At 48.5% G+C, this 23996-nt stretch overlaps 1 protein-coding gene and 1 pseudogene across 1 annotated transcript; one reads left to right on the top strand and one right to left on the bottom strand.

Annotated features, from left to right (window-relative positions):
* Positions 1 to 216: 216 nt before the first annotated feature.
* On the bottom strand, positions 217 to 23996 carry LOC149363448 (fatty-acid amide hydrolase 2-like). The gene is made up of 7 exons (XM_089573481.1): positions 23649 to 23996; positions 13681 to 13900; positions 9974 to 10183; positions 8950 to 9069; positions 6267 to 6421; positions 2095 to 2190; positions 217 to 863 (listed from the first exon to the last, which is right to left on the bottom strand). Exons 1-7 carry the CDS (start codon positions 23835 to 23837, stop codon positions 288 to 290), a joined length of 1566 nt encoding a protein of 521 aa, XP_089429607.1. The 5' UTR covers positions 23838 to 23996; the 3' UTR covers positions 217 to 287.
* On the top strand, positions 15729 to 20066 carry LOC149363449 (uncharacterized; annotated as a pseudogene).

Raw genomic sequence — 23996 nt, 5'->3', positions numbered from 1 at the left:
ATCATTCGACAATTGTGGAGGTTCTGGAGTACTATTGCACTCCAAGCGTCAGGTACACGGGGAGAGAACTCTCATCAAATACAGCGCCGAGCCACCCGATGTGTGTCATAGTGGTGTAATTGGCGGCTCCTGACTGATTACTGTCGAGACTGAACTTTTTACGCATAAACTGCTAATATTTGCCACGGAGGACGCTCTATCGCACTCATTGTCGAGCGCCGCAATCCACAAGACTTGGCAAAGTCCACAGAAATCAGCGACCCCTCAGGTAAAGTTCGTCATTGTGTTCAGTTGCCAACTCCTGGACAAATCCATCCACCGAAGCGCCGCTCGACCTCCCTTGCCACGGCGAGGCAGAGCCGGTCATTTCCCCTCTTCGCCACAACTTGAACAGCCAGAGGTAGTCCATTCGATGACTTGACAACCGGACATACCGTCGCGGGCACCTGGAGGATGCTGAACAATGCCATCATTCCTGGCGAATCGTTGAAAAGTAGATCTTGATTGTGGTACACAGCCGTACTCATTGCTGCCGGCAGTAGAAGAACGCCATCGTCACCCAGCGTCTCTTCGAGGCGGCCGCGTAAGGCGTCGACAAAGGCGAGGTGCGCTTCCGCTTCCTGCTTGGACGAGAAGCGGAACGCCGCCGCCGTTTTGGAGTGAACCAGATAGGCCAGAGTGTACCGGCCGTTTCCGATTAGTGTGCGCAGGAAGTCTACAAGCAAGTTCACCTCGCCGAGTCCGATGAGTTCGGGGGCTCTGGCTGCGTACGTTTTGTACCACGTGATCATGGCGTACTGAAGCTCTGGTACGTGCAACTGGCGAGTGTCGGAGCCAACTGCTTTCTTGAGGTGTTGTACAACCTACAAAAAGAATAGAACAACGAAAGAATGGTCTGCATGATTTCGAGGACTGATCGTCGACCAGGATTTAAGCATTAGCTTGCGGCCACGATCGGACGTTAAAAACACTTCGAGAAATTTTGAACAGATCGGCATTCGCTGGAGAGGCTGCTGAACTAATTTTTTGCCCTGTTTTGTTTAAAGTGTAATTCACCCGAACTGCGCTGAAGGAAAAACCACGCAAGCCTTATCGCATACCAAAAGTTATTCGTTATGACGATCCCTATTATTCCGATTGTTTTGTATTCCGCCTATATGATCCATCTTGTGAAACGGCACAAAACACAGTAGAAGGAAGACGAACGACACAGCGCTCGTGTGCCTACCTTCCTTGTCCTGTCTTTGCCGTCGTTTCTAAAGATGAACTTACAACAAACAGCCCAATCGTATACGCATGGGCTTATATGGCAGTCCACGTGTGCGTTGGACACGATTTCCATGCGGCTATAACGGTTTACGTGATATATACAGTCTACAGATGGACAAAAACGAGCCGGGCAGAAAACGCATGTCGCGGTGTGAAAGGGATCAACGTTTTTCACAAGAATTTAAAATATTATGCTCATTTCTCAACTAAACATCCCAATGACTTTCGGATATTACACGGCAAGGGGAACTCTAGTTAGAAAACAGAAAACAAAAAAATATGCTTGAGACTCATATTTACTGCGTCATCAAGAAATGAGCTCAAAGTTTGTTCCCTCTCATACTGCTAGCGACTGTACTGAAAGTGCTACACAGATCTGAACAGTTTTTTGATTGGCCTACGTTTATTCGCATTCTAATAGGCCAATCGAATTATTCTTCCTCCCCCCCCAAAAAATAATTCTTCTTGTGTTTGGGAAGCAAAAAATAACACCAGTACGCAAGCTATCAACCCTCACAGTAAATGGCGACATCGCTGTGTTCTAAACGTCAAGCTCTGTATGTTGCTAGCGTACAAACTTCAACGTTTGTATTTCATATCTTTTCAATCCTTTCGTTGCGTATATAATTACGTGAGAGCCGGAGAGATTCGCAGGGAAGCGACTTCACCGTAAAAAAGAGTCTAAATGGAAAGTAGCAAATGCATTTGCTCAGTTCGAAGCACATACGCACATTAAGACAAGCTGATTACAGTAGATAATAGAAATCGTTTTGCGTCAGGAGTGACGTAGCTCTCTGTGCTATGAAGCACAATAGTAACACTCACCTTTACGACAGCCTGACGAGCCTCTGAGGTGACGCGGCTGAAGAAGCGGCTTCCTTCGGTTTCCGTGAAGAACACCTTGAGCCCTTTGAGATTCACCTGCACAAACGTCACGATCTCAAAATGAGCACAGCAACTATTACGGTTCAACTGCAAGCTATTTATCCATGCAGCGTCCTGCTGGCCTGAGGAAAAAGCAAAACCAGGAATATATAAAGATCAGCTCGCGTCTCTAGAATAAATAGCTTTTCTAAAAATAGCTAGCTTTAAAATATAGCTAGAAATAGCTTTTCTATATATAGCTCTGTTTCACTGCCATCTAGTATATTGAAATCTAGTATGGGGTACCTGCCATTAAACCGATTCACATAAATTATTTTCTCTTCAGAAAAGAGCCTTACGTGCCTTATGTCTAAGTACAACTGATAAAACAAATATCTTTAAAACTTTTCATGCACGCAGTTTCCTTAACTCCAACAATTTTAGTTTAGTGATTCACATTTTTCATAACATTAAAGAGGATTTCCCTTCTTTCCGAATTATGTATCATTCTAGAAACATTAAATACGAATTGTACATGGTTTCTCTATCTACCACGTTATCCAGAACGAATTATAGAACGCAAAGTATAAATAATCAAATTGCAGCTTTATGTAATGCGCACCCTTTTTTAGTGGAAATAGCTTAAGAAGCTACGAGTTCTATTGCTCTTAAAAAGAAATTGAAGTTGCTTTTTCCTGTTTCATAATTTTGTGTTTATTTGAGTGAGTTGGCACTCTTTTTTGTTGTTTTATCAGTGTTGTGGATTTTTGTCTTTCTTGCATATTTGTACTCCAGTGTCTGTTGTCAATTTTGCAAAAGATTTTCAATTTGCTACTATTAGTTTTGTTGTATTTTTCTGGTTTGCCAGTTCGGGCATAACGGTGCCATGTTTCTGCTTTTTAAGGTTTTAGGAGTGGTTCTCTTTGTTTATCTTTGTGATTAGGCTTGCTACCCTAAAGTATGGTGTTCTTTTCTTCTACGGTGTTTTTTTTTTATTGCATATGTGATTTGCCATTTAGTCACCTGTGCCCTGATGTGTTAGCCGGGTTGTAGGCCTCTTTAGGAGGCATGCTTTGTCTGCCTCCTTTTGCCTCTTCCCGAGGGCATATTGTAAACATTGCCGAATAAACTTTTCAAACTTTCAAACTTTGTTGAGCATAACCATTCTGAACATTTTAACATGGTGGTTGCAACACCGTGGAGTGCCGACGAGCTGGCTAGCGTGGTAGTAGAACGAGCTTTTTATATATTTATTTTAGCTTTTTATTAACGCGAGAGCATTTATGGGCTTAGGCTTATGGCTTATGAAGTTTTGACGTCCCGAAGACACTCAGGCTATGAGGGACGCCGTAGTGAAGGGCTCCGGAAATTTCGACCACGTGGGGTTCTCTAACGTGCACTGACATCGCACAGAATACGGTGCCTCTAGAATTTCGTCTCCATCGAAATTCGACCGCCGCGGCCGGGATCGAACCCGAGTCTTTTGGGTCAGCAGCCCACCGCAAAAACCACGAAGCCACCGCGGCGGATATATGTCGGCTGGGTCGCGTCACTAAAATGTGTCCGCAGCAGTTGTGACGTTCTTCACTGATGTGAGCATTCTGGGCAAAAGCAATGACACTACGGCTAGGGAATTGATAGAAGCGTTTTTTATCAAAAAGAAAGGCGACATGTGCGTAAGCGACACATCAGTTGTATTGTTTAACTGTGAAAAGAAATTCCTGGAGCGCGCCTTATCAAGTCGTTCTTGATCTTTAGGTGACCCTCCTGCGCATGTGACGACAAGCTTTATAAGTACGTTACAGGCATGCAATAAAATCAGTTCGAAGTTGGCGCTTCGTCCTGTTACCTACCTATGTGTCTGTCGGTTTTTTTGCGCCTAAAACCTATTCAAATATGAACTAAAACCAACTAGCCCAGCAGCAAGTGCTCTTAGTCAGAAGAGATGGTATCAAACGAGTGGTTGTAATCGAAAGAGGATGATATGAGGATGGCGCGCAAAAAATATGTCGATAGGGTGATTAGTTAACTAATTAGAGAAAAAAATGCAGAAGAAACGTACAAACAGCGTGGACGTCGACAAAATGAGTGGACGGAGAAACAGCCCCAGACGACAAAATGGTGCAAAAATAGGCAAATGAGTGAAATTAAAGTTTGTAACGAATTGAAATGTATGTGATGAGTGAAAATTAATCGAAAAAAAGTTTCATCGACGTAGATTAATTAAATAATTATCAGCAAAAACAACTGAACGGGTGAATAGGCTGGACGGGGATATAGTAAGTGGACGGGAAAGCAACTACGGTGCAAAATTTGAGAAATCAAACTGGTTGATTGAGATAAAAGAAGGTATAATCAGAGTACATTGATTGATCTTTAATTAAAGGATAAGATAATTGCGTTATCTAGGAAGTTAAATTAACAAACAAAAAGAAAATGACAAGGAGAGGCAAAGAGAGGCAAAGAGAGGCAACGAGTGCCGAGGAGGCGTCAATGGTTTCGCATTCTCCCAATGCCGGTCGCCGCAGTGATGTCTTTAATTTTAGGCTGACTTGCGCCAACAAACATTTCAGCAACTTGAATGCGGCAAAAACAGCAAGCGTGCTCGGCTGTCGTCGAAGAAAAAAATCACCGCCGCCCTCGAACGCGCTCAACTGAAAGCTGACGAAGAACCTTCCAGATAACGCGCAGGAATGGAAAGGTGGGCTGGACACAGGACACGCTCGGTGTCCAGTGTTATTTTTTTTTGTGCCTCGTTTAGTTTACGCCCACGTATTTCCATCAAGAATTTTTGGTCATTTTTCCTGATTTGAAAGCCTCATCTCCCATTTAATTCGGAGTGGTGAAGAGCACAGAACAACAGATGAGTGTGACACTGCACTGTTTCACCTTCCTGTTTCGCCGAATCCAATGCGAGGACAGCTCGCGCTCATAATGAATTTTGTGGCGAATAAAGTAAAGCGTCGACAGTGCGACACTGCACATAAATCTGGTAAACTTCCAATTGAAAAAAAATAAATTAAATCTGGGTGCCGATGGCAATGACACTGAATAAACAAAAAATACAAAGCTTTCCGGCGATAATTTTGTGACAATAAATTCTTACTTCAGGAGTGCAACCAACTACTTCCATGTGAGAAAATAAAGACCACAATCTGTTCACTGCGGTCTATTGTCTCGCCGGTTGCTCGACCACACAGGGACCTTTGGGATAGTTAACGCTTTAACCACCAACCCCGAGCTGTACACATGTAATGTTGTATCAAAATCGCCAATAGTGAGTCCTACTCGTGCCACCCAATGTTGACCTGCTCCTACCGCCAAAGACGTGTTACGGTCGGCAACTGCGTTCGTTGCAATTTTCTACACTACAGGGCAGCGCAACAGTGATTTTCGCCAGAAATCGTCAAAAACATTTGACGATAATAACACGCTTTTCGGAAAATAATTTAGAGGTTAACGAGGTAATCAGCATGCTTTAAAACAACAGAACGGATAGATCACGCTTCTACCACGGAAGCACTATTGCGCGCTAAAACAGGGAACCTTGGGAACAGCTTGAACTCTTTTCAGCACTTATCATGATCTCACCAATGATTTTAAACTAGAGAGAATTTTCCCCCCTCCGGACAAAAGCCTGACTAAAGAACAAGAGGTTACGTGGCGTCGTCTACAGACGAGATCGATACGCACTCCATCACTCCTCGCGCACATTTATCCAGATCTTTACAACCCAAATTGTAAACACTGTGGCCAACGAGTCACCTAGGATCACATCCTCTGGGACTGCAAAATAGAGCCACCTCCGGGTGATCCAGTTACCGCTCCTTCTCTCGAGAGGTGGGAGACCGTGCTGGCTAGCTCTAACCCCAGAACACAAGTTTTGGCGGTGGAGTGGGCTGACAAAGCCTTCGAGGGCTGCGTACTCTCGACCACTTAACGCGACCTCTTACCAAGCTCTTTCCGGCGAATAAAATGTTTTACAATAAAGAAATTGGCTTTAGAAACGTGATGGCCCCGAAGAATACTTATCAGGAGCAGGGGCTCTATGCACATGTGACTATCGCTTTGTCAGAAGCGTTAGAAGAAAGCATATTGGCCGGTGATGCGAGCAATTAAATCTGCATACAGACCTCTTCGTCTAGCCTTAGACGATCGGCGGTGCCTCCTGCAAGAATCTTCAAGAGCAGAGGCAGGTCCTCTGAAAACCTGGTAATGGGGCCGACGCAGTTGTACTCTCCCATGTTTTCTCCCACATCTGGTAGGAGGCCAGTGTTTGGCACAACTCCTGCGAGTATTGGCAGAACAAAAAAAAAATGGTTTGGTTTGGTTTATGGGGTTTAACGTCCCAAAGCGACTAAGGCTATGAGAGACGCCGTAGTGGAGGGCTCCGGAAATTTCGACCACCTGGGGTTCTTTAACGTGCACTGACATCGCACAGTACACGGGCCTCTAGAATTTCTCCTCCAAAGAAATTCCAGCCGCCGCGGCCGGGATCGAACCCGCGTCTTTTGGGTCAGCAGCCGAGCACCATAACGGCTGAGCCACCGCGGCGGCAGAACAAAAAAAAATGCCGATGACACAAACAAAGCCACGTGCTAGCGATCCTGGAAAAACATTTGCACAAATGAACCACTCTAATTTAATTTGGCAGCTACAACTTTGTTGAAATTGCTGCGCTTTCAATACAAGAAATTCGTTCTTGCTGCAGTCACCTATGGCCCTGACTGAGCGCCTTCATGCGGATGAGATGAAAGCACCTCTTTTTTGTTTGTTGATTACCCTGCTGAAAAAAAGTTGTATGAAGTAACCTCATAGAGGCTTCATCATAGAATATCATACAATTTGTATGATATATCATAAAATTTGTATGATATTCTATGACATCTCTATGATGACTGTATGGTTTTACAGAAATGTATGCCATGTGTATGGTAATCTTCTACGATTTGTATGATAAGTCTCTGATATTTGTATGACAAACTGTATGAGTTTATTGCATCATAGAACTTTTTTCAGCAGGGTAGCCTGGACGCTTGTTAATGAGTGGTACAATTAAAAAGCGCCCCTCCAGACAATTAGATGAAAATATGGGCATCTGTTCAAGGATGGACGCGGCGTTCAGCAAATCTTCATTTCGCGACCGTTTCACATGACACTTTTTGAGGATATTAAAAATGACGTAATGGCTACAGTCAAAAAATATCATTGTTACGTGTCCAGAACACTGCTTGCAAAAATTTATTTTTTCTCTGAATTTCGTGGAAAGTACTGCGGAGTTAACGAAAATTGTCAGAAGGCTGATTTCGTATTGATTGTATTGCTTGACGAATGCTACAGGTATATTTTTATTTCGCGGAACACACGTTTTCAGTTTTCAATTTCTTCTATGCCGTGTCCGTAGCAACACCAGACTGAAAAGGAAGTGTCATACGCGAAAATAATGATTTCCAAAATTGGAACACAAAGATTGTCCTGGCCTGCCGTTTGCATCTGGGAGCGCTATAAAAGAAACGCGCTCAAAATAAGCGAAACAGCCGCAATGAAATCATCTGTACAAAATGAGCGACCAGCGAGGAAGACTACATTGAGTATAAGGCATTCAAAGTTGAGCACCGCATTTACTCATCCTGAAGACACCACGGTTGAAGTCCGTGGCGTCCTTTCGAATAAAGTGTTTCTTGGCTGCCTCTTTCTGCCCAAGACCTCCTTTTCAGCTAGTTGAAATGGATATTTCGCGCTTGCTCCAGCTAAAAAAAACTCAGCTGCACATCCATAGCGTCCATCGATCAAGCCACCTTCCACTCACGCGCTACCAGCGAAGCCTGAAGAACTCGGATACGTGTCCATGGCGCCCTTCGCAATATATTCACTCACTGCAGCCCGCAGAGTAGTCTTCTTATGATTCTTGGCCTTTGCCGATACCCACTTCCAGCCGCCGTAACCGTTCGCCAATTTGCACATTTTATACAGGAGATTCGCACCATATTAGCAGAAGTGCGAAGTGAAAACGTGCACTCCCACTGTTTTATGGCGTTGCCAAAGCAAGCGCAGCCAATAGATGGCACCAGCAGACGCCGCTTCAGTGGCTCCTCGTAGAGAGCGCTGGTTGCTGCGGGCAACTACGAAGGAGACCCATGCTGTCTCGCAGCAGTCACATGGAAATACCTTGAAACTTTCGCTTTTTATGTCAGTTGTTTTCAACCTGGATTCAAGCTGGCGCGTCAGATTTGAAGGCGAGGAGACGCCTTTTGCCGAACCGAAGCGCCGATCGGTAGCGGCGCCGCTACAATGGCAAGATTAAAAAAAAAACGCCTTTTTTTTTACCCTTTGAAGATATATAGCATGAAGCACCGCGATTCATAAAATATGTATATTATTTTAATATTCACCGGCAGGTTTCTGCTAAGCAACTTTGTGACAACATAGAAAATTATTCTTTCAAATAGATACTCCGGCTTTCAAACACCGAAATTTTGGTTCAATAAGATGGAAAGTTGGGCTAGACACAGGACACGCTCCGTGACACAGGACACGTTCCGTGTCCTGTGTTTTCTTTTTTTTTTGCCTCCTTTAGTTTGCGCCCACGTATGTCCATCAAGAATATTTGGTGATTTTTCCGGATTTGAAAGCCTCGTATCCCCTTTAATTCGGAGCGGTGAAGAGCACAGAACACCAGTTGAGTGTGGCACTGCAATGTTTCACCTTCCTGTTTTGTCGAATCCAATGCGAGGACAGCTCGGGCTCATAATGAATTTTGTGACGAACCAAGTAAAGCGTTGACAGTACAGCTTTGAAACACGGCAGGCAACTCACCAGCAGTTGGCTTGTGGCCGAAAATCCCGCAGTAGGCAGCCGGTGTTCGCACGCTTCCGCCTATGTCTGTGCCTAGTCCTATCAGGGATCCCGCAGAAGCCAGAAGACTGCCTTCGCCGCCTGCATTAACAAGCAGCCTGTCGTTACAGCTGCCCTTAACATCGATTCTCGCGACACTCTGGTGCCGAGAGTATATTGAAACAATTGTTTTCTGTTATCACACCGTAGAACTCTTCTGTAGAGTTTCTTCTTTGAGAGCGGCCGTCTGTTACTGCTTCTTTTCTACTTACATTTGCATGCCACATACCACTCTCGCGGAAGAAAAATAAACGCTTGCGATTTGCTAATAAGAAGCGAGACTAATAAATGTAGCATAGCTTCTTGTAACTCCAACTTTGCATCTCGTTTCAAGCTATCTGTAGCTACTAAATATCGAATTGGTTTGCAAATTCTAGTCATAAACCTATTTCGTTCCTGTCAGTAAGCAAGTGCTCTCGTTTATTCAAATCTATGTGTGCGCGTGGCCTCCCACCTATGAAAAAAAAGAACGTCGGAAAATGCATGTTCATCGAATTTCGTTCATTAAATCTGCTTACAAGAAAGACGATGTACAGTCTGTCAAAAGTTTGGAGCCCAGAAGGTTTGCTTCTGAGCCACACTACGTGGTTAGTAATGCATCTCCAGCGCTCCAAATTTTTCGAAGGTGAGAAGATTTCTGGTCCTGCCTCCTCCAATAGATAGAACTTCTACGAATGCTTCAGGAGGCCCACTGCAAGGCTTATAAGCAAACCCCCTGGGCTCTAAATTTCTGACAGACTGGACTCGCGCCCGTTCCTAAAGCAGTCCATGAATTTTCTCGCCTTAAATACACGGCCCTTGCGTAGCCTCCTATTAATGACCACGCATTTTGTATAGTGCTCTACAGAAAGGACACAGCTACAGGTCCTTCACACTAAGCTCAGTGTGCAGCTGAGGAGGCACCATCATGGTTTGCGCTGGAATACACGCCAGCCAGCCAACCCACCGCTGCTTCCTCCGGGTCCCCGTCGCGTGTCGTGCGGGTTCCGAGTGGTGCCGTACAGGAGATTGTGGGCGTCGTCCCATGCGCACAGCTCCGGCACGTTGGTCAGGACGAGAGGAATGGCTCCAGCCGCGCGCATCAGGGCCACGGCGGGGGCGTCCTCCTCCGCCCGGCGACCGCGTTGCATCAAGCAGCCGGCGTCTTGGCGCATACCTGGCGGAAGAACTTCTGAGGTGAAGAACTTCTCCCTACTCTAAGAATAACGAGCAGAACTGGCGTGTTTTCAAGGAATTGCTGTTGGGCTTAATAAAATTTGTTCTCTTTCGCACACACACTCGCCCCAATGCCTTCAGTATGACAAGGAAGAAGATCTTATGATAGCAAAGCCACGTTAACTCCCAAATCCAAACTCATACCTCTTTTCACTCCCTGCCCTCCTTGTGGTAGACTCCCCCGGTGTTATGCTCCGTGTGGTTTTCTTTCGCCTCTAGTGTGTACAGGTGAATAGCAACCTTTACCTCTCTATTCTTGGCCGATCCCCCAGTGTGGGTATGTGCCATCTTTTCAAAGGCTAACAACAACAACAACATAACTCCCAAGGTTACATAATCCTACCCTACAGAGGAGGAGAGAATGGCACAGCACACAGGCGTCGTTTCCGTTTCGCCTCGATAGAAACGAGGCAGCCGCGACCTCTACATCCCGCCGACGCCAGAAAACATGAGCCCCAATTCCCCACAAGGAAAGCAGGCAAAACAATGCTAAGGCCATAGCTAAAGATATGGACTCGGAAATACCGGAAAACAGTGGCATACACGGACGCAGCTACCGGAAAATCTGGGGCCTTGGTCGCCGCGGTGGTAGACGGGGCAGGCACCCCTTTAATTACAGCATGGGTTAAAACGAGAAACGCTGACATCGCCGAGGAAGTAGCTATTGGCCTCGCGTGTGTCGGGACGCAAGCCAGCACCATAATCAGTGACAGCAAGTCGGCCATCTGGAATTTCGCCAAGGGAAGTACCCGGGTTCGAACCCGACCGCGGCGGCAGCGTTTCGATGGAGGCGAAACGCAAGAGGCGCCCGTGTGCTGTGCGATGTCAGTGCACGTTAAAGATCCCCAGGTGGTCGAAATTATTCCGGAGACCTCCACTACGGCACCTCTTTCTCTCTTTCTTCTTTCACTCCAACCTTCCTCCCTTCCCTCACGGCGTGGTTCAGGTGTATGCCGAGATATGTGAGACAGATACTGCGCCATTTCCTTTCCTCAAAAAACAATTTACATTTACATTTAAGAATGGCGGCAGAAACGAAGAAAATACTCGAATGCATTGAGATTTCCCGCAAGATCAACATTATTTGGACCCCTGGCCACGAATCGGTACAGGGGAATGAAGCCGAGCACGCGCTCGCTCGAGACGTCTTCTACTGGACGAACACAGAGCGGCTCGACGACCCGGTCCCCGAGGAGCGGCTGAACATCTTCACAGATATTTGCGATTACCAGAAACTCAGTAGACAATCCTACGGCACACCACACATACAAATGGACAATGAAAAAGCCAATGGCCTGAGATGGCTCTAGGCGGGGAACTATCCGAGCCGACATTGGCTATACCTCCTTTGCAGAGAAGACAGAGAACACGACGGATGTGAACAATGCCTTAGAAGAATTTGTTGTTGGGCTAGTTGGTAGTTATTCATAATTAAATTCAAAGGCGCCAAACCATACGCACACACACACACAGGAGGCGCTCTGTCTCGTCTTTCTTCTCCTGTGTGTGTGTGTGCGTATGGTTTGGCGCCTTTGAATTTAATTGTGAACAATGCGACCAGAAAGGTACACTAAATAAACCATATTACCTGGCAATTCACCATACTCATCTGGGGCTGCCGTAAAAATTCGTAATAAAGAAGCTTGGGAGTCTCTCCTTCAAAGCTCGAAACTCGAAAACCAGCTTGACGCCATCCGCCTGGCAACTGAGGGCTCGAAGAACCAAGCGGTTCGCCACACAGGCCTCTAGGCGCGAAGCCCCATAACTCCGTCCTGTGTCTGCGTACCTGAGTTTGGAAAGTAAGGGTGCCTCTTATATCGCAGGACAATAAAGTTTCTATCTCTCTCTCTCTCTCCGCTACCGGGGTTTAAACCGGGTCTTCCGTCTCAGAGGCCGAACGCGCTAACCACTTACCAAGCACGAAGATGAGAACGTAAAGGCGGAGAAATATGTTGCACTTCGGTGGTCAGGACGAGGTGAGAGTCTAGATCGTCCCGAATCCGTAGAGCCAAGTGCGCCTTCAAACTACAGACGTCCATCGTTACAGCTCAACAGGCCAGGAAAAGACTCGAATAAAAAAGAATGGTTTGCAAACTCCGGCAGGGAAATGAGAAGTACTTGTGCTGTGAATACCATCTCATAGCATATGTTGGGATAGCCTACGTTTAATGTCCCGAAGCGCCTCAAGATATCTGTGAGTAACGCCGTAGTAGAGGGCTCCAGATAATTTCGACCACCTGGGCTTCTTTAACGTGCACCGATATCGCACAGTATATGGGCCTCTAGAATTTCGACTCCATCTAAATGCAACCGCCGTGGTCGGGGTTGAAGCCGCGTCTTTCGGGTCAGCAAGCGAGCGCCATAGCCGCTAAGACACCACGGCGGCTAGGTCTATAACTATTCACCGAATTGATGTCGCCATTTTTCCACGCTTCTGCTACCTTTCAGATGACGAAGTATTGTCTATAGAAGCTTGCAATCGTTACTTGTACATTATAGCTGCCATCTTCTCAGAAACCTGTAGTTACTCGTCCCTTTTTTTTTTCTCGCCTGCAGTGCATTTAAAGAGCAACTTCGTGGGTCTTTTAAACATTTTAGTTGATAGATCACATTCCCTAGAGTCCACTTTCTCCGGTACAAAAAACTATTTTTCAAAATACCGCGCAGAAGTATTTTAAGACAGCAGGTACCACAAAACTGAAACTGAAATTGCCTTTCGACCAAACAGCGGCATGGCGACAAAACAACTTAAGATGTCATGATTACTGCTCCAAAACCTAACGTCATTAAAACTTCCTGTTGGGCGAGTTGGTAGTTCATATTGAATTAGAAATATTATAGCGCAAACAAAGACACGGGCAAAAAAGAGAGGAAACACACACACAAGCGCTTCTGTGTGTGTTTCCTCTCTTTTTTGCCCGTGTCTTTGTTTGCGCTATAATATTTGTAAAACCTAACGTGTGCCCGTTTATTCAGTAAACTCGCACTGTGACTGACGGCGTGGGTCATTATTTGTCTGAAATGATCTAAAGCAATTTCGAAATTTTCTCCTTCATCAAACACAGAGCGAATATGGACGGCCGTGAACCCAGTGGCGCCCCACACGCAAGGTTGCCCGTAGAAATCTCCCCAAACGAGGCCACGAAATGGGGAATTTTACAATTCTTTTCAACCTCAACAAAACTCGTCCCGTTAAGAAATCTGGCACAAATGACCCGAAAACTGCGGAGAGCGTACCATGATAGTTTCAGTAAAATGCGAGGAGGTAAAAGAAACGCCAAAGTGTCCCTTTAGGCTTGAGCTTCATTCAATTCGCCTTTGAGATCGAGTCTTGTAATATGGACATAATTTCATAACAAGTGGTTCCGACTGAGCTTAGCAAGCAACAAATAAGGAACAACGGGTAACTTAAAGCCTTGGAGGAATAAGTTCTTGCACCTTTAATGGCGACGCTATCTTTCGCACTGAACGGCACTCCCAGGAGTGGTTTCTCTTGGCTCAGCTGGTGCTCGCTCAGTGTGCCAGATGCCACCAGCTGGTCTGCCGCTTCAGCCTCTCGCAACGCCTCATCGAAGCGATCCTCGACGACAGCGTTGATGATGGGCTGCACCTCCCGTATCCGCTTGATGTACGCCGATACTACATCGGCGCTTTTTACCTGCAATAAAAAATGTGAGCACGAACCCTTTATTTCTAATTGAAATCAGTCTGACAAGCAAGCATGCAGCTTTAGGGAACAGTTTAGCAAGAACGTCCGGGCATTAAAATTTTTACTGAATCAGATAACATCCTCTTTGATTCGCTGCGCGAATCGCTGTTCAAAAAAATTGGAGTGTATACTTAAGGTTTCGCCTTAAGGGTATACCTTAATGGGTTTATTCCCATATATACTGAATAGGACATTCTCTACTTCAGCCTGTCGCGGTAGCTCAGAGGCTATTGCGTTCGGTTGCAGGTCCGAAAGACGCGGATTCGATCCCGGCCGCGGCGGTAGAATTTCGGTGGAGGCGAAATTCTAGAGGCCCGTTTACTGTGCGATGTCAGTGCACATTAAAGAACCCCAGGTGGTCGATATTTCCGGAGCCATCCACTAAGGCGTCCCACGTAGCCCGAGTCTCTTTGGGACGTTAAACCCCATAAACCAAACCAAAGCCATTCTCTACTTCACATTCATAGATCCTCGCGAATCTTCATACCAATCCTGGCGTAGTGGTGCAGCGGTTAAGCGATGCGTCACTGCCCTGGGTATGGCAGGTGCTGTCACCGGTGGACCTTGCGCGACTCAGGTGGCTCTTCTCAAGCGGTAAATCATTAATTTAACTGCCACCTGCCAAGGCGGGCAGTTTGCTCACTATCCGGTAGGCAGGTTGTGATGACGCCGCAAGGTCACGTGACCCAGGTGGCCCATCTGCCTCCTAGGTTGCTTCTCTCGGGATTTTTCGTTGATTTTTCGCTCATGGCCAACGATGTCGACGACGCCGCCGCAGGCGACGCCGGATTTTCTGCGACACGAGCTCCTTAACACTGCTATGAAAACTGAACTTGACTAAAGAAAGAGCGTCCATTTTTTTTAATACTTGCAACCGATTGTAACCGATTGTAACCCATGCAGAACAGGTAATCAGCCCAACATTGGAAATGTATTGGCAAAGGCCTGTCCCACAAACGACCAAAGTGAAACCATTCATTTCCAATATTCGGCCGGTCGTTTGTGCTGCTTGGGAGGAAGCTTGCAGACGTAAGGCATTCGGACATCAGTTTTTACACGTAACGACGTATGTTACATCACAGGCTCGCATTAACGCGCACAACATGCGGGTGATCGCACGACATTAGCGGAATACAGTTCGTGGCATTTTGGCTCAGTGGTTAAGGCGCTCGTCTACCGAGCCGGAGTACCCGGGTTCGAACCCGACCGCGGAGGCCGCGTTTCAATGAAGGCGGAACGCAAAAGTCACCAGTGTGCAGTGCGATGTCAGCGCACGTTGAAGATTCTCGTGTGGTCGAAACTGCACCAGGAGGGGGAGGGGGGGGGAGGGGGGGGGGGATGGGGGGGGGGGGGGCGTTTGAGCGTGCGACGTGAGCACACGCGTGTGTTACGGCTCCGCCGGTTTTCGGTTGGGGCCGCTACCCAAATCATCCTACCCTGATAAACTGGCATCTATTGACCCGTAACCTCGAGCGGAACAACTGGATACCATATCTGTCCAGGTGGGCCCATTTACTTCAAATTCATGCCCGATTTTCGACCGACCGCGTAGGTACCGTCGTTAAGCTTAACGACAACGCCGACGCTCGGCCGGTTGGACTCGGCCCTCCGAGTAAAAATGGAGAACTCCGAGCTTCAATTACGCGCCTACGACCCTGAGGCGATGGCGTGTACCTCGGTCCCCACCGTCGGCGACACAAATTTGACGGTCTCTCCCAAAATTCGGAGTCAAGCTTAGCTTCAAGCGGCTGCACGCCGCTCCCGGGAAAAAGCCCAGATGGCGCGTTCGGAGCCGTGCGGGCCGCTCTCGCGTCGGTGGGAAATGTGAAAGCTCCTGCGACGCGCGCCACGGGAAGCAAGGGCAAGGCGTTCACGAAGTGGAAGCCGGGACCAATGCCCAAACCCGGTCCTGAAGACTACGTTGCAGTGATAAAGCCCCGAGAACGTGTTTCCCTTCACGAGGCGCTCACGGAAACCGGCTACGGTACCGCTATTTCGGCGTACCTAGGGCCGGAACGGGCCCGCGCCATCTTCGTTCTGCCCTCGCGAGACCAAGACATCATCATCGTGAATACCACGGACATCGAGGACTTTGCGGTTAATACCGAGAAGGGACCGGTCAAGCTACAGAGTTACCTGAGACGACCGATTCGCCGCCAAAACCAAATCTCAATGGTGGTCAACGCCATCTCCAAATCGCAAGAGAGAATCCCCGCAATGACTGCCAAATAAATTGCGCATTCCTCGCGCCCCTCGGGCAGGCCCGCGGCGGTCCCTACAAGGACGTATCCGGACGCGCTCTCAAACCTCCGAGGCGCACCCCTGAGGTAGACGACGACGACAGCTGCTCGCTAGCCGGTATGGAGGACGCCTCCTTCCCGCGAGTGCTGGCTTTCGAGCAGCGTCACTACAGCCCGTCTTTAACCTAAATGGCTATGACGAGCAGCCCTAATATCAAGCGCTTCCCCAGAATCAACTCGGCCACCCCCGTCCAAATTGTCCAGTAGAATTGTCCGGGCTTCCGCTCGACCGCAAAGGGGGGAGCTCCGACTTTTCCTTTCAACCCTCGACTCGCCTCCGGCGGTGGTTGCCCTCCAGGAGCCAGGGAGCGGCGCAACCTTTTCAAATTACATCACCTTCCAGCAGGACCCCTCTTCTTGCGTCTGTGTGCATAAAAATTATACGGCTAATCTAGCCGATTTGGAACTTCGCACTGAATACTCGTACGTGATGGTGACACTCCTTCCGCTCAAGAAACGCGATGCACCACTCCACATACTCAACACCTACAGTTCCCCCAGACTGAAAAATAACTTTCGCAGCACTCTTTAGCCGCGCTCTAAAAGCTGCGGGCAGGCACCCACTTCTAATTGTAGACAATTTCAACGCCCACAGTACGCTTTTGGGTTACGTGCGTGAAGAGCGGGGACACAAGCTAGCGGAACTTGCGTCCACGCTGGGCTTGAGTCTCTACACCAACCGTGCCTATCCAACGCGGGTGGGTAACTCCGACACCCGGGATACGTGTCAGGACGTTACCTTTACCAAAAACATTACACACGCAGAGTGGGCCAACACGGAGTAAACTCTCGGTAGTGACCACTGCCTTACCAATACCTCCGTCCGAAATGGCTGGTGGATCGGGCTTTACGTGAAGCGCAAGCCCGTGGACTCCTGGACTAGTAGGGGACCACAATGGAAGATTTTTTTTTTGGTGTAATAAAGTTGTTTCCATCCATCCATCCATCCGTAAGGATTAAACCATTGGCAAGACCTCATGCACAAGCTCGGCTCCCTGACTAGAATAAATTCCGGCAAAGCTACATCAATTCGGCCTCTATGCACGAACAAGGACACCACGCGTGGACACAAGGATTTGTTACGCAGCTTCGTTCGACGGAAACTCAAATTCAACTCTCGGAGGCAACGCCGGAGGCAGACAACCACCTTCTGCACCTTTGGGAGGCGCGGCACAGCCTCGTCTGCAGATTGCGCCACCAAAAACATGATAGAAAGCTTAAAATTCGTATCACCGAGCTCACCCAGCGAGCGGCAGAGTACGCGGCCCAACTCGCCGACTCGAACTGGTTGAACCGCTCTAACACGGCGGCCAGACACATGTCTAGCCGGGGCACGTGGCGCCTCTTCCGCGCCCTAATGGACCCTACTCAAATTCGCGCCGAGACACAAAAACATCTCCAACGAGCTATTCATAGCTTCGATGGAAATACCACAAAATAAGCGTGCAAACTTCGCGACCAGTATCTTTGCACTAAACAGGACCCCTGAGGGCCCGCGTACTCGTATGCAGGTTCAGAGAATGCGGAGCCGGATCAGCCATTCCAGCTGCACGACCTGAAGGCGGCCCTGGCTAGAATGAAACGAGGAACGGCAGTGGGCCGGGACAAGATAACTGTGGAAGTGGTTGCCAGTCTTCCCGACCTCGCCTACGAAACTCTCATCGCTTTCATCAACTCAAGCTGGCTTCATGAGGCACCCCTCCAGTAGAGCGGAAGACCGCCTAGTAACTTTCATTCCGAAAGCCGGCAAAGCCATAAACGCGGACAACCACCGCCCCATCTCCTTCACATCTTGTGCGGGAAAGCTGATGGATACCATGGTGCGGGACAGGCTGTCTGGGTTTCTGGAAAACCAAAATGCATTCGCTGACACCATGTGCGCAGAATGCTCTGCTTCAACTCGACCGAGAAATACCTAACCCTGTCGAATACCCCTTTAACGATAAGGCAGTACTCGCCCTAGACTGGAAGGGGGCTTTCGACAACGTCCCACACGAAATTATCCTGCAACATCTCTCCCAGACCACCTGTGGACATAACACCTTTCAGTATAACAAGCAATTTCTCTCGGATCGACAATCTCTCATCCGAATTGAAGGCGAAGAACACGGCCACTATCAACTAGGAATGAGAGGAACACCACAGGGCGCGGTCCTCTCGCCGTTACTTTTAAATCTGGCCACGATTAAACTCCCGGCTCAGCTGGCGCAGGTCGAAGGCGTCCACATAACCATATGTGTCAAACATGGAACGGTTGGCGACATTGAAGCCAATCTGTAAAAAGGGGCGGAGATCGTGGACGCCTACGCCCACCGCTGTGGCCTGCAATGCTCCCCGTCCAAATCCGAATTTGTGCACATTCGCCCGTCGCCTAAGTGCGCCACTAAAATTGAACTATCTCATCTCCGGCCAGTGGCCCGATACCCGAACACGAGGAGATTAGAGTACTTGGTCTCTTTATCCACAAACATCGACGGGTTGATACAACACTAGCCAAACTGCGCAAGGTGAACGACGAGGTTGGCCGGATGGTCCACTGGGCTTCCAACAAACGCGGGGAGTTACGGTACAAAGACGCCTTGCTGCTGGCGCATGCTTTCGTGACCAGTCGAGTACTCTACTCGACTCATTACCTTCCTTTGCGCAAGTCTGACGAGAACTCCCTCGAAGTGATTCTAAGAAAGATGTACAAGCGTGCCCTCGATCTCCCGGTGAACATGTCCAACCAGCGCCTCATGGGCCTGGGGATGGTAAACACTTTCAAGGAGCTCCGGGAGGCGCACTTGACCAATGAATACACAAGACTTTCAAGGACGCCGTCGGGGCGCCGCCTATTAGCACGACTACATATCCCCCCCCCCCCCCCCCCCCCCCCCCCAACACTGCCGGAAGAGCGCGTACGCATCCCCGAAGTCTGGAGATACGCCTTGCACGTGCGTCCTCTTCCGGCCAACATGACACGTGACAACCGCAGTGGCAGCCGCCTTGCGCGGACGGAGGCAATGACCCGCCACTATGGAAACAAACGGAGAATCTTCTTCTACATGGATGCCTCCGGCCCTCACTATGAGGGGTGGTACACAGCTGCGGTCGTCCACCAAAATGTCGTGGTGAACGGTCTAACGTTCCGAGCTCAAGACATAACATATGCAGAGGAGGTCGCCATTGCGCTAGCCGCCGGAGATCAGGACTCGCGAGTCACCATTACCGACTCGATAGGGGCCTGCATAAATATTCAACAGGGATACATTCCTTTCTTTGCGTATCGCATCCTTCAAAATAGAGACTACCTCGGGGCCCCCGAGTCTCGAACGATCGTATGGGCTCCTGCTCACATGGGCCTCAAAGGCAATGAAACGGCAGATGCCGCCGCCCTCGCGCTCACTCTCCGGGCAACGCCTTCAGACCCTTGCGAAACGGTTCCTTAACCCAATCCGGCCCTCACTTCTCACTTTTCGAGAAATTACTGAATTATACTAACCTGGCCACAAAATTTATCGTAAGCCCTGTAAATGCCTTACGAAGATGGAGGAACGCACACTCCTCTGTCTTTACCCGAAAGCACTGCTGTGCCCGGCAGTTTTAAAGCACTTTGATACTGCATGTACAGGAAATTGCCCGTACTCTGCGGAGAAGTCTTCGGACATCTTTCAGATGGTATGGGCATGTCAGACAACCACGAACCTCGCAACAAAACCCAACTCCCCCCGGGAGGACTGGGAGGCAGCCCTGCTCGGCTGCTCCGACTTGGTGAGCCAGAAGGCCCTGGTTGAGCGCTCCGAGCCGCAGTGGTCGCCAATGGGCTCCTGTACTGAGAAGCGCACCTAGTGGTTGTGAAAGGTGGCCGTTTCCGGGATACCTGAAACTTCTTGCCTATTATATACGAATAATAAAGTTTTTCAGACAGAAAGACCTCCAATACGGCTCCTCTTTCTCTGTTTCTTCTTTCCTTCCACCTTCCTTCCTTCCCATGCGGCGCGATTAAGGTATCCGCCGAGACAAGTGAGACAGATTCTGCGCTCCTTCCTTTCCTCAAAAACCACTTCTACATTGCGACAACTACACGGTCAGGATAAATTTGCTAGTTCTTCTAAAAAGAAGAAGAGAACTAAGTTGTAATCGGCGCATGATTCTTCGAGAGTCACACGTCACAGATTCGACCAATCAAGGTTTGTAGATGGAGGGCACTGAGTGCGTACGACCACTGTTTGCGAGAAAATTAAAGCTCTTCTTTGCGGCCGGACAACATGAAGCCATACCGGTGTAGGCGGACTGACAAGAAATTTGCCCTGTCTAGTTCGTGCTTCAAGTGCGTGTCGATATGTTTACGCCCGGTCGATCATGCGCTGTCGGAGAGTTACTGAATGCACGAAACTAGCTCCTCTTTGGATCAGAGAAAGGAAATAGTGAGTGAAAATCGGAGTGTAAAACATCAACGCCAACGCCAGTGAACAAAAACAACGAACGGGCAACGGCGACGGCGACGCCGCGAAACGGGCGCCAAAGAGCTCCGCTCTAAAATACTACAATCAAAAAGCGACCGCAGTCGCCAAAGGCAATAAAAACCGCACATGCGGGAAGCCCGCCACGCGCCAAGCGGTTCGCGGAAGCAGCAGTGAGTTGACCACAAGGCTTTCGCCAAGCACATTTTAGAATTTCCAAAGTGGCTTAGGTAATTTTTTTTTCCAACACGGCATACTTACTATTATAACATAAGGACAACTAATATTAAAGAATATGCTAGGAACACAAATAATATATTTATTTAACAATTTTAGCGTAACGAAAGCAAGCGTGATACATATTCGTTTCAGCGTAACTCCGGGCGTTTTAGACGCTGCGCTAAAACTCTACTCGACCCCTACGTTACGCTGGCGCGCTGCTGGGCAGCTCCCAGTGTAGCGGAACGTAAATCCTCTCAGCGGAAAGTCCCTCATATCTGTAACGAAGAAGACGTGGGGCGAAGAAAACGGTGATGCCTCGCGTTTTGCACACTGTGTTTTCTTGGGCCACTTGACCCAACAACGGCCACTAAGGGAGCGCCCGAGTACTCGGTCATGATAAGTGAAAAACGACGCCGTGTACATGGGGAGACGTGCCCTTAACGGTTATCGCTGTGCGGTAATGAAATTAAAGACTGTCACACGAACGGCAAAACATGGCTTATTCCGTGGAAAAGCTGGCGCGGTTCACCGAGCGCACATCTTTTCGCCTATGGGGCGTTTACACTTCCGCGGAGGAGGCAGCCATAGCGACAATCCATCATCGGCTGCGGTGGCCGCTGACGGGCCAGGCACCATGAGGGCCTCCTCCATCTGTTGGTTACCACGTTCACGGGTGTAGGCGCCTTTCATCTGACAGCGATGCTAGCTCTGGTCCCAGCGACGAGCAGCTGTACTTTGGGCTGTGCGTACGGCCGTGTCTTCCCTTCTGCGACGAGAATCCTGGCTCAAGTCAGTCGTGCTTGTGCATTTCATGCGGCCGGTCCTCTTGACATCGGTTTTGATGCGCTTTTGCCGTGTTAGCGGTTTGTTTCCGGCATTGCCCGTTTTATAGATGTAAAGAGCTTCCAGCTATGAGCGATAAATGTGCGCTGACGTGCACAGCCACGTACGTTGTCGTTCTTTCTGTCTTTGTTCGGCGTGGTTAAGCAGTACGTGAGCACAAAAGTAGAGACAGTTAAGTTGTCCGGCGGACGCCCTTGGATGAACTGCTGCCTGTGTGCTGTCAACATCGCTGTCTTCGTCATTCTGCCGCAGGTGGCCACTGCTGTCGGCGAGTGATACTTCATATCAGCACTGACAATCTATTTTCGACGCTTCACGGCTCTCAGGATAGCGTAATTTAGGTATATCTTTTCCTTTACATAAAATAAGCAACAGCAAGATAACGGAAACGAGCAATAGAGAGAACAAAACAACAGCTCGTCTGGAAACTGGCATTTATATATTCATTCATTTGAAGTACACATAGATCATGGATTAGCGCTTTTCAACTCAATTCCAATGACTGAAGCTTTCAAAGCAGCTTTTCTCCCTCTAAATTTCTACCATGAGAAATCTGGGAGCTCAGCCCCCCACTCTGTGTTTTATAATGAAACAGAAGCAGTGTACTATTTCCTCCTAATCTGTTGCCAAGTGTCCTCCCTCCGCCAAGTTTTCTTTTACATTAGCCTCCGAGAACTGTCCTTGAGTGTTGCTACAAAGTTTGCTCACTTTTGGCACGACGCAGTTGGACTACAGCCACGGATCTCTTCTGTCCGCTATTAAGTACTTGATCTATGGCTCTGGCTGAAATCCGCTAGGGCGCCGTTCATGCGGCGGCCTTTTGTTTCCTTAGCTTCGATTTTAAATCTGCTTTCGGAGCTAGCATTGTTGGTTGTTGCGGTTTCGTTCGCTGCTTGCTGTAATTTTTTTTTCGTTCTCAGGCTTTGTTCGTTGTTTGCCCAAGTCCTCTCCCGACCTTCGGTACGCGCCCTTTTTCGAGGAAAAAACAGCAACAGCTACCGGTATTCATTGCCCGAACGTTAGAGATCACAGTTTCAATTCTTGTTTAGGGTTCGTGTCTTGCTGTATTGTCGAGTCAGCGTCCCGTATCTTTTGTTCTTAGAGCTCCGCATAGTCTCCAGGATTAAAACGTCACATCAATTAGCCTGTATCTCGTTCTATTGTGTTGCAATCAAGAACTTCGGCATTTAAACCCTAATCGCTCAGCATGCTATACTAATGAACCTCGGAGGGTACACAGTCAATACTGTTACTGGAGCGGTCATGTTGACAGGGTGGAGTGACCCTCTTCCTGTGGGCATTCAGCGTATACTCTGAGAAGGAAGTGGGGGGGGGGGGGGGGGAGGGGGGGGGGGGAGCTACGCCCATCCTGTACCTGTTTCATACCATACAAGCCCCACTTTCGAAACATCCCATAGAAGACGCTGATATGTAATTATGAATACATGGAGCCCGCTTAGGGGAAAACAGCAGAGATCCATACACTTTCTTTATATTTTCCGTATTGTTTCATGACCAGTCCATGTAGTTTGCACATCATTTATGTACAGTGCGCACGACGTCACGTGCAATCTAAAGTTTCGACGCCTCTGTGTGCGGTATGCATTTCCCGTATAGACGTTTGTATCTTCGATAACATTTGCGAGTGACCAACGCAGAAAACAAAAGTATTTACGTGAATCGTCACATAACATGCTTCGCACGAACACGCACTCCCTTCCGCATAAAAATAACGTTTATATCTGCAACCGATCGACACTTACCTCGTACTTGGGTCATGTTAAACAGACGGTGGCGCCGACGATGTTTGATCAGGGCATATGCTGTTCTTCAGACAGAAACCGCTCTTAAAACTCCGTACAAGCAAAGTAAAACGATGCGTACGCTCACCTCGCCATTTCTGATAGCGGCAGCGAGCGAAGTCGCCGACCGGAGCAGAATGTCGTCTTTCGGCGGCGGGAGCGGTTGCGGCCTTTGCCAGAAAAACCACAGATGGAACAGCAGCCTCGTGGCGTGGCACCAAAAGTACACGACGATTTCCACAAGCACAGCCCTGCAGCTTTTCAAGAAGGAAGCCATCGTCGAAAGAGCGTTTTCCGTTTCCCAAAGAACAGCTCCGTTTTCGGACCGCGGTAGATAACAAGAGCGCGCCGCGACGACGCTGTTACGGCGGCGTACAGCCACAACAGTTCGAGATTGCGCAAGAGAAATATCGCTATGGCCTCTAGCCTGCCCTCT

Source organism: Amblyomma mixtum, chromosome 2 (assembly GCF_055824585.1).
Source record: "Amblyomma mixtum isolate Tamu chromosome 2, ASM5582458v1, whole genome shotgun sequence".
Classification (NCBI taxonomy): Eukaryota; Metazoa; Arthropoda; class Arachnida; order Ixodida; family Ixodidae; genus Amblyomma; species Amblyomma mixtum.
Note: the sequence above shows the minus strand (reverse complement) of the source record. Positions and strands in the feature narration are given on the sequence as shown.